This window comes from Pinus tabuliformis, chromosome 5_1 (genome assembly GCF_031772625.1).
Source record: "Pinus tabuliformis cultivar Carrire ecotype Pingquan chromosome 5_1, CPIR1, whole genome shotgun sequence".
Lineage (NCBI taxonomy): Eukaryota > Viridiplantae > Streptophyta > Pinopsida > Pinales > Pinaceae > Pinus > Pinus tabuliformis.
Window position 1 is genome coordinate 783862277 of NC_142305.1, and position 19273 is coordinate 783881549.

The 19273-nt window shown below is 38.7% G+C and overlaps 1 protein-coding gene across 1 annotated transcript in view; it reads right to left on the minus strand.

The window, feature by feature from the left end:
• The window catches only part of LOC149167283 (protein ZINC INDUCED FACILITATOR 1-like), a 283522-nt gene that overhangs the window by 50276 nt on the left and 213973 nt on the right, over positions 1-19273 (minus strand). Inside the window, exons 14-15 of the mRNA XM_089431494.1 lie at positions 13821-13865; positions 13555-13643 (exon numbers count right to left, since the gene is read on the minus strand). Of these exons, the coding sequence (XP_089287620.1) occupies positions 13555-13643; positions 13821-13865 (134 nt within the window). The remainder of the gene's footprint in view (positions 1-13554; positions 13644-13820; positions 13866-19273) is intronic.

A 19273-nucleotide genomic window follows, 5' to 3' on the forward strand; every position in this document is an offset into this window, starting at 1 on the left:
CATCATAGATGAGGGGGCTTCTGTGAGTATCCTTTCCTCAACTGCTTGGAAAGCGCTTGGTTCTCCATCGCTTTTGCCTGAGATGAGAAATCTGACAGGCTTTGATAAAGGAACCAGTCGACCGTTAGGGATCCTTCCCAATGTGCCCATAACATTGAGAGGGAAAACTTTTCACATGAACGTAATGGTAGTTCAAGGACCCCTGGATTACAATCTACTCCTTGGACGAGACTATATTTATTGCATGGGAGCAATTGTCTCCTCACTCTTTAGAGTAATGTGTTTTCCGCACGAAGGAAGAGTGGTCAAGCTCGTGGACCAGCTTTCATTTCCCGGATCATACAGAGAAAATAGTCATATACCATCCCTGAATGGTCTTTTCACACAAGAAATGTCTCAATCCCCAGTCCGTCCACCCGATGAGCGCGAGTGATTTGGGGGGACATGACTGAAACCCAGGGGGCATGCACCCTGGTCTGCTTCGGCAGGAAAACTTCGGGTATAGGGTAGGTTTCCGCGAGAGAATATGACCTCCGTACTCCCGTCCGTGATTGGAAGAGGGAGTTGGACTGGAATAAGATCCTCTTGTCAAAGTTATGTGGGTTGGCGGGCATCGCTGCTCACCTTTGTTTATTTCGGTAGACATCGCCGAAGAAATGTTCTGTTTACGCGCTAGATAGAACAATCTTTGGGTAACCTGAAAGAGGTATACCTTCCCTGATAAAACGAATGTTTTGTCAGCTCGAATAGAAGGTGACCTTGAAACTCTATTTTATACCTGGGGGCATGCAAGCCTTTCGGAGTGCAAGCAAAGAACGACTATTTATTTTTTAAATTTGTAGGTCCTCTAACCCTTTAAACTCGTAGGATTAGCCGTTTCCTAACTTGCATAAAGAAAGGATGTGGGGCAAATCTCTAAAAGTTGTCGTTTTATATGAGACATTCTTATCACACGACTGGATTAATCGAGCAGTTTTAGCACATAGTTCAAGCTCGTTAAAAAATAAACATAAGACATGAGCAAATGTTTCCACCCGCGTTTAAGCTCGTTAAAAAATGAACTATTCCCCGGTAAATAACCATCATGAATGTAGTACTTCAGCCATTAAAGCCTTGGTCGTGTTTGCACCGTCACCTCCACTTTTTCATTGGCCGATCATTCACCTCCATTTGATTGTTTACCCGTTTTGAGGAACAACTGCGAAGAGTGATTTCACTAGCCATCCTTGTGACACTGCCGTGATTGGAAAATTCCAAACCTTACCTGGAATCAGCTACTACTCGTTTTATTACTCGTTCCTCAAAAGACGAGTCTCCTTTAAGATCTTTTCAACTGACTCGTAAAATATGAAAAGATTGCCGAGCCATTGGCCTCTCTAGCTCGTTAAAGGGACAGGAAGTGCTATCCCTCCTCTAGATTTTAATCTTTTTGGACCTGAGGGATTATTACACAAAAAGATCGAGCGCTTGTTTTGTTCGGCTTGTTAAAAGTATCGAAAATTCATCCCTTCTGTATTGTTTTATACTTTTTCGGACTTAAGGGATTAGATGACGAAAAAGGAATTTTGGAGTTACCTTTACGTTCCTTTTTAGACTCTCTAAAATTGAAAAGGACCGAGTTGTCTTTGTCGTTAAACTCGTTAAAAAGATTAATAACGACAAACTTGTCTATAGACGAGAACGAGTTTCACTATCGCTAGGCTCGTTAAAACATAGCAATGGGTTTGCCCGAAGGGCAAATTATAAAACAAGCATATGGTATCCTCCTCAAGCTTGACAAAAATAAAGAGGTACTGGTCAGCAATGACTGGGGAAAATTGGGAAGAAAACTCAAAGAAACTTTGTTGGTAGCAAGTCGCTCTTGAACATGACACTTCCAGTCCGTGTCCGAGTCGGGTTGCGTTGTTTCATTCACCGGTCACATCACCATGGTCACGCCATACCATCCACATTTGGGGTTAATGCTACCGATCCATCACATTAGTGTCGCTGATATGTTCAAGAGAAGTCATTCAGTGAATTCAACTGTCTCTCACCCACTACCATACATTATACTCCATTCTTTCATGACCGCCACCCTGAACCTTATATCACCAGATCGTTTTCACCTCCATTAAAATCATTTGCTCCGTTCCATGTCCTTGATGTGGGATTCATTAAGGCCCTCCTGTGACGGATCACTTCTTGTCGACATCAGCTCATTATCCAAGAAGTTGATCTAGGAACACCCCATTCAGTACTTTGAAGCTTGCATGCCTCAATGGCAAGTTTCTCACTTCCGGCGACAGGTTTACATCAATGGCCTTCAACCGAAAGATTTTGCGTGGTGTTCGACGCCAAGTCCTTTATTCACACCACGTGAACTGTACTGCAGTACCTTAAGGGTCATTATCATTATCGGTGATTCCTCTCGCACTTGTTAACAGTTTACATCATTGACTGGTAATCAAGCGATGTCTTTCCATGTTCGACTTCAGAACATTTCTCACATGGATCGACTTGTACTTCGAGTGAAGATCGAACGAGATTGAAGACCCCGGATCTAGTTTCATCCATCCGGGCTGCGATATATATTCAGGGAAAATAAAGACATTAAATGTACATCATTGCTGCACAGATAATCATCCACTCAAAAGGATGATGGCTCTACCAGAATCATCAGTCTACACTCAGACGATTGTCTGTCCTATGTACATGAAAATGAATTTATAAAGCTGAGCATGGGAATGCCCGCCTCAGCTAGATCATGAAAATAATATGAAGATAATGTATTGTATTGTATCTTATTACAGGTCTCCTCCCAGCATTGAAAGAACTTCGGATCCTCATAATAAAGCATTTCACCCGACACTAAAAGGTTAACGGCCTCATACTTTAGGGGGCAACTGTTATAGACATTTTTGGGCCCTGCAACCCCAAGCATGAAATGTCCATAAATCAAGGGCTCCTAAGTCCCTAAAAGTGTTGTTCTAACCCCTAAAGGAACAAGGTCAACAGATTACAGCTTCTCCCAGAAGTTCTCCATGAGAAACTGCTCAGAATTGGTCAAAACAGAATCATTGCAGCTGCTCCACTGGCTAAGTGCGTTGCATCTCACCTAAATACACTGTGAGGGTGTGTTGCATTTCAAAAGTCCCTTCTGTGGGGTGCGATGGGCGAGAAATGACAAATGGCAGTGTCATTCCGCGAGGTGGAGAGGCAATGGAAGCTTCCAAAATCTTCTCCTGTGACACTTGCCTCACTGAATTCGACCAAGGATGAGTAAGAGGCCTTCAGTCTCCAAGTGGAAGCAAGAACTATCAGAGAGAAGACACTAATCAAATCACAAGCTGACTCATCCCCCTTACAGATATCTATATATGGATCCCTCATCCCAGAGATCCGGAGGCTAGAATTTTGCATATTGTAAGGAATTGTTGTTGGTTTCTAGAGACAAACCTCAGATTGTTGGGTGATCTAAGCTTTGTTTGAGGTGAAGAGGGGCTTCTTTGCTGGGAGGTTGATGCTGGGTCGGAACAACTGGTTGTAACTCCTCCTGGATCTTTTTTTGTTTATCAATAAAAGCTATTTGAGTTTTCCTCCATGCTTTTGTATCATTGATGCTTGTTACATTTGTATGGTCAATTTACATCTGATCCTAGATTGTTTATGAATATAGATCCATGTCTTTGTATAGTGTTATGCTTCTGTGATCTTACATGTACTTTGTAAAGCTGGGCGTGCAAGGGAGTAGGTAGCTGGGGACTATCAAAGAAGAGAGGGATCGAATCAAAGGATTAGCGCAAGACAGAGGTTGGTCTTTCTATTCCTCTCTATCTATAATTCATAAAGGAAAAACATAAGTAGCTTTTCTCTGTTTGTTTCTAAGGCAGCTGTCACACCTTAGTGGGATAGAGCAGTTCTAAATAGACACTTTTCCCTGTAACAAAATGGCAACTCCGCTGGGGAGCTAATTAGTTTGTTTGTTTATCATTCTTTGTTGTTTGTTTCATAAACTTACAAATAGTATTCGAACTGCATTTGCCATAACAAATGCAAAGTAGATAACTGCTACTTCAATCCATCTTCTGGATCTGTTTATGATTTAAACAACTGATTCACAAACTATCTGATTGCCCTTGGGATAGCTCTTAGATCCTCCTTAGATCTACCCTTGATTGTTGCATTACTGATTGCTTTTTACTCGGCCAAAACCCAAGAACTGAACTGCAAACTGTGACCCGGAACCCGAACAGAGTCTTGTTTCTGGCCCAGCGCAGGTACTGTTCAGAGATTCTGAATTTCAGCGCACTTCCCGAGTGGACAACCTGCGCTGCATTTCAGATTCCCTGTGTTACAGGTGTGCTGATCAGGCTAGCTCTGTGCAGTTGTGGCTTCTGTGATTCATTCTTTCCAGTTCTATTCCTGAATTTTGTTGCCTGTGATCAGTATATGTCTGTTTGAAACTCCTTTTCCTTGTTGTTATTCCGCCTCCTTTGTACAAAAGAACTGTAGATGTTTTTGTGTGTTTGTTGAGTCATTTACAGTTCTCCTTTGCAAAAGTAGCATAGTCGGACTGTCGTCCTTTGATTTGAATCTGTCGCAAGTGTCGATTTTGATCGTTGGAAAAAGTTTGATTGTTGTTGATGGTCGATTATCCTGTTACTATTGCTTTTGGTCTGAATTTGTAATTTTCTAGTGTCAAGAACAAGTATTCAGTTCAAAATCGTGAAATGTTGTGATCGTCTCCATTTTTTTTTATTTCGAAAAGAAGCTTGTTGATATTTGTCACTTGAAAAGAAATTCAGATTTGTGCATCAACTTTCTTTTTAGCATCTATATACTAAGAAAGTAGAAAAAAAAATACATGCATGTGCATTTGCATATAGACAGTCTGATTGGCTTGATTTAGGAAAGTGAATTTAGAGTGTGCTCTTTGCTGTTTGTGAAAAGATTCTGTCTTTCTTTTCCCTAGTAGCTAAGATTTTCATTGCATAAAAGAGATAAAAAGTTTGTTTATCATCTTAGATTGCATTTTAGGAATTACATCTACATCTCGTGGTGAACCCGAAAGGCAAACTTCATAAACAAGATCAACTTAAAATAAATTCAATGAATCTAACAACGCTTTGGAACTTAATGCACAACATTTAGAAGTATAGGCTAGAGACGTATTCCGGCGTCGTAAAGCCTGGTAACTGTTGTTCTCACTGATGGTTGGGTGATTCCTCCACTTTGAGACGATAAGTTCCAGTATGGACTTGTGCTCCCACGTACCGTCGAGTATATTTTGGGAGACCCCAATAGGCTTAATCCTTTATCCATAGGAAACCGTGTCTGCCGCCCTATCGATCGCAATGCACTGAATACAGCATTCAGGAAGATTGACTGCCGTACCGTAAAAAGTATTCTGCAGTTTTGCGATTGGTTTGGTACTCCCTCTACCTAGATTTCCAGAGCAGTCCCTTTCGTTCCTTTTCAGACTCCTTAACGGAAAAGGTCCATCTGAGCACTTGTCACTTCAGGCTCATTAAAAATCGAAGGAGACGAGAGTCATCTTTTGTTTTTTCTCGACTCTTAAAAACTGAAAAAACAAGTTGTGTCAAAGCATCTAAAATTTATTTTAAACGGAATATTCATTACCCCTTTCCTACGTTGATCTTGGGTTGAGAAAATGGAGTCCACCAACCAAGGAATTCCCCTTGGAGGAAATCCTAGTCCCTTCTCCTCTTGGGGAGATGTTGGTGCACCCCATATGGCCACATTGTCGCTTCCAGGACTGACAATTGGTTTGCCTGTATGGCTCTTCTCAACCTCTGTCGTTCAAAACACCACTATTCCTGAACAATCGAATCAGCAAATAGACGAGTCCAGAGTTACCCACCAACCTTCTACTTCCTCTAATTCTTCCTCTCCTCCTTCCTCTTCGCTTGATGGGGCTGGTAAAGCCAAAAGTCAAGTACCTAAGGAGAAGAAGGAAAAGAAGAAGAAAGAGAAGAAGAAGAAGGAGCCAAAAGCGAATGGGGGCAAACGAGTGTCGTCTAACGAAAATTCACACACCGCACCGACCAGGCCTAAATCGCCATGTGTCATTTTCAAGGGAGACCACTATCACAGAGATTGTCCTTGCATCCCTCGGATCTTAAGAGACTGGTCTCCCCGTTTGCACAACCCGATGTCGTCAACCTCTAATGATCATGTTGAAAACACACCATCAACTAGTGAAAGTGAAGCCCCAAGACAAAAAGGAAAATATAGATTTCCTTGTAAACTGTGCGAAGACAATCACGCCGTCCATCGTTGTCCCTTCTTAGACGAGGCTAAAAGAGTTTTGGACAATCGTCCGGTTTCACCGTTACTACTTCCTCCTGGATATAAAAAACTCTTGTCGAGTCCGTCACCAGTTGAAAATCCGGCTGGCTCGCTCAGGTGGTCGGCTGAAGCATCTATCATTGAAGATAAACCATCTGAATCCATACCAGACGAAAGTCAAAAGGTCGAGGCGGCAGTTGACCCGGTCTTGCCTTCAGAGGTTCCATCTTCAGATGATACAGTCACTGAAGAGAACAAGGATTACACCGTCCAAATTCTTTTCATAAGCACAGACTCCAACGAACATGGGGGCAATTTACCCGTTCCTTTACCGCAGGAAGGAAGTTCGTCAGAGTCGTACTCGGCCGTCTATTCGGTCCCACCTCCAAGCAACCTAGTTGTCTCCTTCGACTGGAATCAACTAGGCAGACCCTGTTTACCAGCTAGTATACCATTCCGAATTATTGTTCAAATATATAGAATGGTTATGGCTGGTACCATCATAGATGAGGGGGCTTCTGTGAGTATCCTTTCCTCAACTGCTTGGAAAGCGCTTGGTTCGCCATCGCTTTTGCCTGAGATGAGAAATCTGACAGGCTTTGATAAAGGAACCAGTCGACCGTTAGGGATCCTTCCCAATGTGCCCATAACATTGAGAGGGAAAACTTTTCACATGAACGTAATGGTAGTTCAAGGACCCCTGGATTACAATCTACTCCTTGGACGAGACTATATTTATTGCATGGGAGCAATTGTCTCCTCACTCTTTAGAGTAATGTGTTTTCCGCACGAAGGAAGAGTGGTCAAGCTCGTGGACCAGCTTTCATTTCCCGGATCATACAGAGAAAATAGTCATATACCATCCCTGAATGGTCTTTTCACGCAAGAAATGTCTCAATCCCCAGTCCGTCCACCCGATGAGCGCGAGTGATTCGGGGGGACATGACTGAAACCCAGGGGGCATGCACCCTGGTCTGCTTCGGCAGGAAAACTTCGGGTATAGGGTAGGTTTCCGCGAGAGAATATGACCTCCGTACTCCCGTCCGTGATTGGAAGAGGGAGTTGGACTGGAATAAGATCCTCTTGTCAAAGTTATGTGGGTTGGCGGGCATCGCCGCTCACCTTTGTTTATTTCGGTAGACATCGCCGAAGAAATGTTCTGTTTACGCGCTAGATAGAACAATCTTTGGGTAACCTGAAAGAGGTATACCTTTCCTGATAAAACAAATGTTTTGTCAGCTCGAATAGAAGGTGACCTTGAAACTCTATTTTATACCTGGGGGCATGCAAGCCTTTTGGAGTGCAAGCAAAGAACGACTATTTATTTTTTAAATTTGTAGGTCCTCTAACCCTTTAAACTCGTAGGATTAGTCGTTTCCTAACTTGCATAAAGAAAGGATGTGGGGCAAATCTCTAAAAGTTGTCGTTTTATATGAGACATTCTTATCACACGACTGAATTAATCGAGCAGTTTTAGCACATAGTTCAAGCTCGTTAAAAAATAAACATAAGACATGAGCAAATGTTTCCACCCGCGTTTAAGCTCGTTAAAAATGAACTATTCCCCGGTAAATAACCATCGTGAATGTAGTACTTCAGCCATTAAAGCCTTGGTCGTGTTTGCACCGTCACCTCCACTTTTTCATTGGCCGATCATTCACCTCCATTTGATTGTTTACCCATTTTGAGGAACAGCTGCGAAGAGTGATTTCACTAGCCATCCTTGTGACACTGCCGTGATTGGAAAATTCCAAACCTTACCTGGAATCAGCTACTACCCGTTTTATCACTCGTTCGGACGTTCCTCAAAAGACGAGTCTCCTTTAAGATCTTTTCAACTGACTCGTAAAATATGAAACGATTGCCGAGCCATTGGCCTCTCCAGCTCGTTAAAGGGACAGGAAGTGCTATCCCTCTTCTAGATTTTAATCTTTTTGGACCTGAGGGATTATTACACAAAAAGATCGAGCGCTTGTTTTGTTCGGCTCGTTAAAAGTATCGAAAATTCATCCCTTCTGTATTGTTTTATACTTTTTCGGACTTAAGGGATTAGATGACGAAAAAGGAATTTTGGAGTTACCTTTACGTTCCTTTTTAAACTCTCTAAAATTGAAAAGGACCGAGTTGTCTTTGTCGTTAAACTCGTTAAAAAGATTAATAACGACAAACTTGTCTATAGACGAGAACGAGTTTCACTATCGCTAGGCTCGTTAAAACATAGCAATGGGTTTGCCCGAAGGGCAAATTATAAAACAAGCATATGGTATCCTCCTCAAGCTTGACAAAAATAAAGAGGTACTGGTCAGCAATGACTGGGGAAAATTGGGAAGAAAACTCAAAGAAACTTTGTTGGTAGCAAGTCGCTCTTGAACATGACACTTCCACTCCGTGTCTGAGTCGGGTTGCGTTGTTTCATTCACCGGTCACATCACCATGGTCACGCCATACCATCCACATTTGGGGTTAATGCTACCGATCCATCACATTAATGTCGCTGATATGTTCAAGAGAAGTGATTCAGTGAATTCACCTGTGTCTCACCCACTACCATACATTATACTCCATTCTTTCATGACCGCCACCCTGAACCTTATATCACCAGATCGTTTTCACCTCCATTAAAATCATTTGCTCCGTTCCATGTCCTTGATGTGGGATTCATTAAGGCCCTCCTGTGACGGATCACTTCTTGTCGACATCAGCTCATTATCCAAGAAGTTGATCTAGGAACACCCCATTCAGTACTTTGAAGCTTGCATGCCTCAATGGCAAGTTTCTCACTTCCGGCGACAGGTTTACATCAATGGCCTTCGACCGAAAGATTTTGCGTGGTGTTCGACGCCAAGTCCTTTATTCACACCACGTGAACTGTACTGCAGTACCTTAAAGGTCATTATCATTATCGGTGATTCCTCTCGCGCTTGTTAACAGTTTACATCATTGACTGGTAATCAAGCGATGTCTTTCCATGTTCGACTTCAGAACATTTCTCACATGGATCGACTTGTACTTCGAGTGAAGATCGAACGAGATTGAAGACCCCGGATCTAGTTTCATCCATTCGGGCTGCGATATATATTCAGGGAAAATAAAGACATTAAATGTACATCATTGCTGCATAGATAATCATCCACTCAAAAGGATGATGGCTCTACCAGAATCATCAGTCTACACTCAGACGATTGTCTGTCCTATGTACATGAAAATGAATTTATAAAGCTGAGCATGGGAATGCCCGCCTCAGCTAGATCATGAAAATAATATGAAGATAATGTATTGTATTGTATCTTATTACAGGTCTCCTCCCAGCATTGAAAGAACTTCGGATCCTCATAATAAAGCATTTCACCCGACTCTAAAAGGTTAACGGCCTCATACTTTAGGGGGCAACTGTTATAGACATTTTTGGGCCCTGCAACCCCAAGCATGAAATGTCCATAAATCAAGGACTCCTAAGTCCCTAAAAGTGTTGTTCTAACCCCTAAAGGAACAAGGTCAACAGATTACAGCTTCTCCCAGAAGTTCTCCATGAGAAACTGCTCAGAATTGGTCAAAACAGGATCATTGCAGCTGCTCCACTGGCTAAGTGCGTTGCATCTCACCTAAATACACTGTGAGGGTGCGTTGCATTTCAAAAGTCCCTTCTGTGGGGTGCGATGGGCGAGAAATGACAAATGGCAGTGTCATTCCGCGAGGTGGAGAGGCAATGGAAGCTTCCAGAATCTTCTCCTGTGACACTTGCCTCACTGAATTCGACCAAGGATGAATAAGAGGCCTTCAGTCTCCAAGTGGAAGCAAGAACTATCAGAGAGAAGACACTAATCAAATCACAAGCTGACTCATCCCCCTTACAGATATCTATATATGGATCCCTCATCCCAGAGATCCGGAGGCTGGAATTTTGCATATTGTAAGGAATTGCTGTTGGTTTCTAGAGATAAACATCAGATTGTTGGGTGATCTAAGCTTTGTTTAAGGTGAAGAGGGGCTTCTTTGCTGGGAGGTTGATGCTGGGTCGGAACAACTGGTTGTAACTCCTCCTGGATCTTTTCTTGTTTATCAATAAAAGCTATTTGAGTTTTCCTCCATGCTTTTGTATCATTGATGCTTGTTACATTTGTATGGTCAATTTACATCTGATCCTAGATTGTTTATGAATATAGATCCATGTCTTTGTATAGTGTTATGCTTCTATGATCTTACAGGTACTTTGTGAAGCTGGGCGTGCAAGGGAGCAGGTAGCTGGGGACTATCAAAGAAGAGAGGGATCGAATCAAAGGATTAGCGCAAGACAGAAATTGGTCTTTCTATTCCTCTCTATCTATAATTCATAAAGGAAAAACATAAGTAGCTTTTCTCTGTTTGTTTCTAAGGCAGCTGTCACACCTTAGTGGGATAGAGCAGTTCTAAATAGACACTTTTCCTTGTAACAGGGCTTCATCAGGTGCTTATTAGCAAAGATTGGCCTAAAATCAAATGTCATTAATTGGGTTATGGCATGTATTGAGAACGTGAATTATGCAGTCATTATAAACGGGATTCCTTCCCCTTTTTTCTCGGCGGAAAGGGGTTTGCGTCAGGGATGCCCTTTATCGCCGCTGCTGTTCATCCTGGCGATGAATTCCCTTAGCCTTCATATCAATAAAGCCATATCAGAGAACAATTGTAAACCCGTGAAGATATGTAGGAACAACTATATTTCTCACAATTTATTTGTTGATGATGTGCTTATTTTTGCGATGCTATGCAGGTTTACATGGAGATGTCTAAACGACATTCTATATAGGTTTCAAAGGGCCACAGGTTTACAAATAAATAAGTCAAAATCCATCCTATACCACAACGACGCCAATATGGAAATGGTGGGGTGGATTGCTGATTTGTTTGGTGTCGCCTCAAGGTCAATCAAGGATGGAGTAAAATATTTGGGATTTCATCTAAAGGCAAAGGGTTATTCAAAAGATGATTGGAAATGGCTCATTGATAAATATTATAAAAAGATTTCTTCCTGGGAATATAAATGCTTATCTCTGGCTGGAAGAATAGTCCTAACGCGTGCTGTTCTTCTGCAACTTGCTGTATATTGGGCCCACATTTTCTACCTCCTGGCAAGCATCATTCAGAAAATGAACAAGATCACAGCAAATTTCATTTGGGGTGGCAATTCAGCTAAAGGGAAATATCATCTCACTTCTTTGGAGAAAATTTCTAGGCCGAAGTCTTCAGGTGGTTGGGGCTTATTGGATTTGAGGACCTTTGGGAAAGCGCTTCTATGCAAATCTTTGTGGAGAGGTATCTATGGGGATGGGCCTTGGAGTAATACCATTAAGATCAAATACATGAGAGGTAAAGGTATGGAACACTGGTATCGTTTAAAAAGGATTGGTGCAAAGGGCGGCTCTGCCATCTGGCTCAGTTTTCGCAAAATAGAACAATTCTTCTTGAGTAACCTGAAATGGAGCCTCCAAACAGGTAAAAGAATCCTCATCGGAATCGATCCAATAATGAGTGGGCGTGAGAGCATATCAATTCCTGATAGGATTCTTTTCTTCTTTCATGGCAAGGGCTTCTTCACTTGGGATAAATTGATTGCAGATTGGCACGGCCCCCTCCCTATATGGAAATCGGCTGCCGATATTGGTTTGCCGGAGTCTCTATTGAGTCTATGGAATCCGTTCAGGAACGCTCTGAGAAACTGCGGGTTTATCCGGTCCAAGCCACAGGATTTTTTAGTCTGGATTTTGCCATGTGCTAACAAACAGGTATGTGTAAGAGATATTTATGCTGATATGATGGCTTCCAAGTTTTCGCACCCTCATCCATCTTTCCCAACAGTGTTTTGGAAATCAGGGTGCGCTCCCAAATTCATATACTTCTCATGGTTGGTGTATTATAATAAAAATCTGTCCTGGGAGAACTTAAAGAAAAAAAATTGGCATGGGCCGAGTAGGTGCCAAATGTGTGAATCAGCAGAGGAATCCAACTTTCACATGTTCTTCAAATGCAACTCTTTTCAGAGAATATGGCAGGATCTGGCTTTTTTATATGGATTTCCTCTTGTTTCTCATGCCTCTACACATGCTGCTTTTGATTGGTGGGGTAGGCAACGCGAATCATGGAGACCGATCTTAGTAATTGCTTTATGGTGTGCCTGGAGATGGAGAAACAATAAAATATTCAATGATGCAAAGGAGCCTCTCATGGATATTTTACAAAACATATCTCTCATATACGACTCTGTCCCCATAAAGGGTCCAAAGTTGAAAAAGATCAACAGAAATGCGCTGCCAGATCCTATCCTCAGGCCCCCGAAGGCCTTCTTTGATGGTGCTGCCCAACGAAATTCATGTGGCTGTGGGGTGTTCATTATCATGAATGAACATCTTCATTATAGACTGTCTTGGAATGCAGGAATAGGGACAAACAGCATGGCAGAGGCAAAGGCCCTTGCGGGTCTTCTCGCCTTCTGTATCTATTTTGACATCCATTCCATCTCTATCTTTGGGGACTCCAAATCCATGGTAGATCACGTCAACGGTAACAGCCTCATCAGATGCCCACATTTAGCTGGCTGGATGGATAGAATTATGTTTTTTTGGGGTCTCATGGAAGGAAGCTCCATCCAGCACATCTACAGGGCCTGGAACCAGGTTGCGGATTGCCTGTCAAAGAAGGGTCTTCACCTTGGCTCAGGTTCATGGTCCTTGGAGGTTTCAGCAGACGGAGAGTCTTTTTTCATTCAGGACTTCTGTATTCCGGGTTTCTGACCTTTTTCTATTTGTCCTTATGATCTGTTTATGGCTTCTCCTTTTTGATTCTCATGGCTTTGGTGGTTAATATATGGTTGTATCTATCTCTGTTTATACTCCCAGCTGGTGCTGGAGGTGTTTTTTTGTATTTTGGGTTTCTTTCTGAGTTTATTTTTGTGGCATCTGCTCAGAAGAACTTTCCTCTGGCTTATGGTTTATGTATTTTGCATGATATGTACCATCTGGAACTGTTTATACAGACTCAATATAATACAAATTATGCTTTTTTCTCTCTGAAAAAAAAAACTTTTCGAACAACTCCTCCACCTGGTTAGACTACGCCAAAACCCTTATAGTATTGGTGTCAACTATGAAAACACTCCTGCTTCTCTGGCTATGTATGAATCAGTGAAAATTTCAAATTCAACATCAAAATAAATTCCTATGTCTCTACTTTTACAAATCCTAAAGAAGTGGGGAAGGTAAATTGCGGATCAGTCTATTAGACACTTACAGTGAACCTCCACCTGCTGGACCTAATGCTTTGAAAAGAGACGCTCCGGTCATGGCAATCCCATTTGCAGCTCCTCTTTGATCTTGGGTCTGTCATAAGTATGCAAACGGTTAATTCAATATCAAAAGCGTCAAGGACATTCTATTCATTTACTAGCAGAACCTGGTTACATGCCATGGAATTCATACCATAAAATGTTTTAAATAAATGAATTGCTTTCACATCCAATCCACATTTGAGTATATTTAAAGGAAAATAGAGCATACCACGGAATTATTTAGGAGAAGGAACGTTCCTGTGTAAGTTGTCACCTGTTTAGAGTACAAATTAATACTTCAGGTTACAGTGACCATAACTGCATACCTAAAAGTGAAACTGTGATAAAATATCATACGAGAAGCAATAGTATATTGTGTGCAATACAGAAGGCTAAGGAGTATTCGTGATCCATCATATTACGTTAATTCAGACAGTAATTCAACATCATACCGAGCACGAGTTGTTATCCCAAGCTCAAGTTATATTAATGGATGTACTATCCTTCTGACTGTATTCCAAGTAACAAAATTAGGCGGTCATATCATCCACGTTTTGTTTGAGATCGAGGGAGACCCAATTAAAGACATCTGGGCATCTGCACTTTCCAGATGATCTGGGATATTGAAGGCTACAGGAAGAAGTGGAATCTTGCTTCACTTTTCACTATTTTAAGTTTCAGGTTGGAATTGATTACGAGATACAGATTTTTTTACTAATGAAATTTTTTTGGAATTGGGTGTTGTTAGAGGAAGAAAGTCAGCCACTTGAATTGAATTTAAGTAGGGAAGGTAATAATTATTGAATTTAAGTGGGAGGGTAATAATTATTTTATTTAGAAGGTTTGAATAAAATTTAATTGAATTTAAGTGGGAAAAATAATAATTATTGAATTTGAGTGGGAAGGTAATATTTATTTTATTTAAAAACCTTAAATTAAGTTTAATTGATTTTTGATTTTTTAAGTTTGATTAAAACAGGAAATTTAAACTTACATAATACTCTATAATAAAGTGATGTTTAATTAAACTGAATTGTCTTTGTTACATGATACTCCAATAACAAAGTGATGTCCAATTAAACTAAGCTACAGCAGTATAATATATAAAAATAGAATATGTATATTTTTATATGGTGGAATCTGAATAGTTAGCAAGTCAATATTAATAATAATTTGTGATTTGCAACTGCCCAGGTGTTAGGTAATCTCACTATGTGGACACATTGGGTTTTATTGCAGGTGATCTGGGTCTGTGTGGACACACTTAGTTTTATTTTAGGTAATCTCACAATAGAGGGCATTACACTTTACCAATATTAATTTTTCATTAGGTACAGATTCTAATAACTCTACTTTCTCTGATTTTAAGTTTTTGTGGATAAAAAGTTTCATAAGCATTTGGTATCTAATTTAAATATGATATTAAAAATTAGATTGTAATTAATATATTTAGATTATAATTAATATTATGATTTTTAAAATTCGATTGTAATTAATATATTTAGATTATAATTAATATTATGATTTTTAAAATTAAATTATAATTAATATATTTTTTAAATGAGTGTATCAGAACGCCCTGAAACAAATAAATGTATTTTGGATTTAGATTTTTGGAGAGTTGGAAACCTTACAAAGAAATCTTGAAACGTTATTTAAAAAAAAACTTTCTTCCAGTTATATTTAAATATAATTTATTTTTTATAATATAGATCAATATCTATCAATCACTTTTAATGTAATAGTGTTATTAATAATATATGATTAACATAAATAATAAAATTATATCATATAATTGGCTTACAAGAATCATTTTCAAAAATTATATATCAATAAAATAAATAATAAAAATTATGATTTGTTTAGGCATAAGCATAATATTACCAACACATTCCACTTCATGGAATTGGAATAAGTTTTATGATATATTAAAATTAGAATGAAACTGGCATAAGTCTTATTACATTAAAATTGGAAAGATTAACTTCCACAATATCTTGTTTGGATGGTTAAATGATAATTACAAAGTTTGGGAATATGCATAATAATACTAACACATTCAACTTAAAGCCATTGGAATAAGCTTTATAATATATTAAAATTAGAATGCAACTTGCATAAGCTCTATGAGATTAAAATTGGAAGAATTAACTTCCACATTATATTGTTTTGATAGTTAAATGATAATTACAAAAGTAATGATATAATCACATAAAATATGGATGTAGATTTCACATGTCAAGTTTTGTAATGAAAGAAAACAATATTTTACATAAAAATGTAAATTCCCTATTTATGAATTAGAAAATTTTAATATAAAAAAATCATATCATTAATAGAAAGGAATTATTTTTAAAATTCATATATTAATGAGATTAATAATGAACTTATGATATGTTTTTGGGAATACGTATAATTATACTAACACACTTCATTTTAAGGTAATTAGCATAAGCCTTATGATATGTTAAAATAAGAAATATTATCTTCAACAACATCTTATTTGAATGCTCTTTTGAGTATAGAATAGTCGGTGAATGGCCATATTGTTAAGGCACTCCTTGTGTGATGGTCATTTATTCGAAACCTTATGAATAATCCTACTGTGTAGTCTTCAAATATATTGATAAATTTTAGATATTTTAAGCTCTATTTATGTGGAGTCCGAATCATTTGTTTGAATATTTGGTGATGATTTAGTGGGATTATGGTTAGGTTTTCAAGTTGTTTTGTTTAGTCTCTTTTCTTGTTATTTTACAGGTCTTAGGATTTATAATGGATTCCTAAAGTGTTCCCTCTGCGCCACAATGATGCCTCCTAAACATAGAATGTGTTGCAGCCGAGGGGGGTGGTGGCAATGCCTCTCAGGAACATCAAAGGGACATACTTTTCACCCAGGTTTTGGCAACCACCTAATTCAATGTTGTGCCACCAAAGAGGAGAAAGGAAATCTGGATGTTAGAGACTCAAGTGGGGATTGAACATCAATCCCATTCTAATTCAAAGCTCCTTGAGGATATTTTGAAGTGGGTTCTTGACCTTGGGCATCCCAGGGGTAGGAAGATGCAATATTTGGGTTCAATTTCTCTGCACTGGCAAAAGAAAATTTTATTGGGTTTGGTTCTTAAAGACAGGCAAGTAGAGAAATATAATGTCTTCTCCTCCCTAGAGTACATTAAACGAATTCTCAAAAACCAGAGGTTGTGTTTGGATAGGATCGATTCCCGCCTGGCACACGTAGAGAGCCACATTGCATGTAACACTGATAACAAAGATCTCTTAGACCCCCCGGGTTCAAGCACTCAAGTGTCGGCCACAATTTCCTCCTTAGAGAATGAATAGAGTTGCAGCAAGATGACAACGTCGGATGACATTCATGTCAGTTGGTCTCGGGTTGGTCAATGAGGGCATTGCTTGTTCAAAGTTGTTTTTATGTTCCACTGGTTATTTGAAGTATTGTCTTTATTTTATGTGTCTTGGCTATATCATTAGTGGTTCTACATTAGACATACATGTGTGTCTGTTATAATGGGTGGCTCGTTATTTAATATTTACTAATGTATAGTCTTCGTCACCTATGGTCTGTTTGTGATGTTTTGAGTCTTTTGCAATCCAAGCCTGCGTGCCTTCTTAGTTGTGTGGTTGGTTATTTAATCCTTTTGGTGGCATGGTCCTGATTGTTGTTGTTTTGTCTGTGATGTTGGAGGTTCTTAACTCACTTAGCCTGCATTCATGTTCTGGTTAAAATGGGTTTTTCTTCTAGTTTTGTATGACCTCTAAATCTTGTTTCGTAAGGGAGGCTCAACCCTGGTTTTGGTGTGGGGTGCATAGTGAGGAAATTCAAATCCTCGGGGTGAAAAAGCTAATCAATGTATTTTGGATACTTGATTTTTGAGTAATATAAAGCTCTCTCTCTCTCTCTCTAGACTGATTGAAAATATTAAACATTACAACATATCTGCCATATTAGGTAGAAAGCGTTTATAGGTGAAAAACAAATATTAATTAGAGAAAGTATATTTAAAATTTTATTTAATTAAAAAATATATATTTATTTGAAAAAAATATAAAGAATAAAAGATTTAATTAGATGATGAAAAAGAAACCATGTCAATTGTTAAATTATATTTATTTTAATCTATTTTGGTTTTATATTTATCATTTTAGTAGTGATTTTGCCGATTTTATTTATATATGAATTTAAAAATTAAAATAATTAAAATTTTGAAAATAATTATATATCTATATATATATATATAATATTAAAATCTGGAAAATCCAAATTTAAAATGAAAATCAAAATGTTAAAATGAAATATTAATATAAATTTTTTTTTTAATTAAAATGGAAAAAAATAATTATATTCTAGTATTTAAATATATAAAAATTTAAATTTAAAAAAAAAAAGAGCATCGCTAACATTTTATTATTTTTATTGCTTTATAAAGGGAATAAAATATATGTAATAACTTTGAAGCCACAAAATTATATGTTTGGACTTTTGGTGTAAAAAAGAATCTAATGGGTTGAGTTATTTTTAATTTTATTTTTGAATTAAAAAGAATTAGTATACTTATTATGGATGAGGTTTAGGGTTGAGTTGGAGAGATTATCTATATACTCTTAGACTTAATGCAATCACCCACAAATTAAATAAAATAGATTAACCTAATTCAAACTTAACCATATTCCCAACATTAATGATGCAAGAGCATCAACCCATCTTGTGAAAAAACAGTAAGAATGAGTTATAAAAGGCACAACTGTCGAAAAGGTAGGGTAATATCTATTCTGTAAAGGATTAAAAACGTGAAAAATTAGATTTGTGAGGGATCTTAGGAATTCGTTGAGGGTTTTGTGGAGAAGCTCATGTTGAGCGCTTTGTGGAGAGGATCATGTTGAGAGCTTTATTGAGAAGATCATGGATCTTGAGATAACTCATGATATTGTAATTTTCTCATATAAATTGTGAACTTATGTGTGTATGAAGAGGCGGACATTAGGCCAGCTAAGATGCCAAAAGGTGTTATGTAATAGTATAGTGGGTTTAATTAATGAAATTTGATTTCTGCTTTATGTAATTCTATGTGTGTGAATCATGGGTTGATGTTTTGATGGCTTGATGGATTGAAGTTTCATGCATGCATAGATTAGAGGTGCAGCTAGAGAACCCATAGGTCCAAGATCGAGCCTGTAAAAATATTGAAAATGATAGACCCCCAAAATTCATTTTCATCAAGTGGTATCAGAAGGCGGAAGATTCTTGTGTATAATCTGGAGGAGAATCAATGGAAGAAGGTACAATTTAATTGAAGATCTGGTAAGAGATTTGTTTTCTTTGTGCAGGTGACATCAAAGGAAGGTGAGAAGACTTGCAACAGCTTAGAGCAAGGAGTGCTCATAGGGTTCCAGAGAACATAACCAAGAAGATGCCAAAAGCCCAAACTCAAGGGAAAGTTTGGTGAGGTATCATGTAGCAAGGTGGAGACTGGTTACTGCAGAGGTGTGTTGCAACTCACGAGTTGAAGCTATTACGAGAATACCTGAAAGCATATGACCAAGAGGTAATAAATTTTTGTACCTTGGGTGTGTGATGCAAGAGCATCAACCCATCCTCTGAAAAATCAACTAGAATGAGTTCTAAAAGGCACGATAATATCTATTATGTAAAGGATTAAAAGC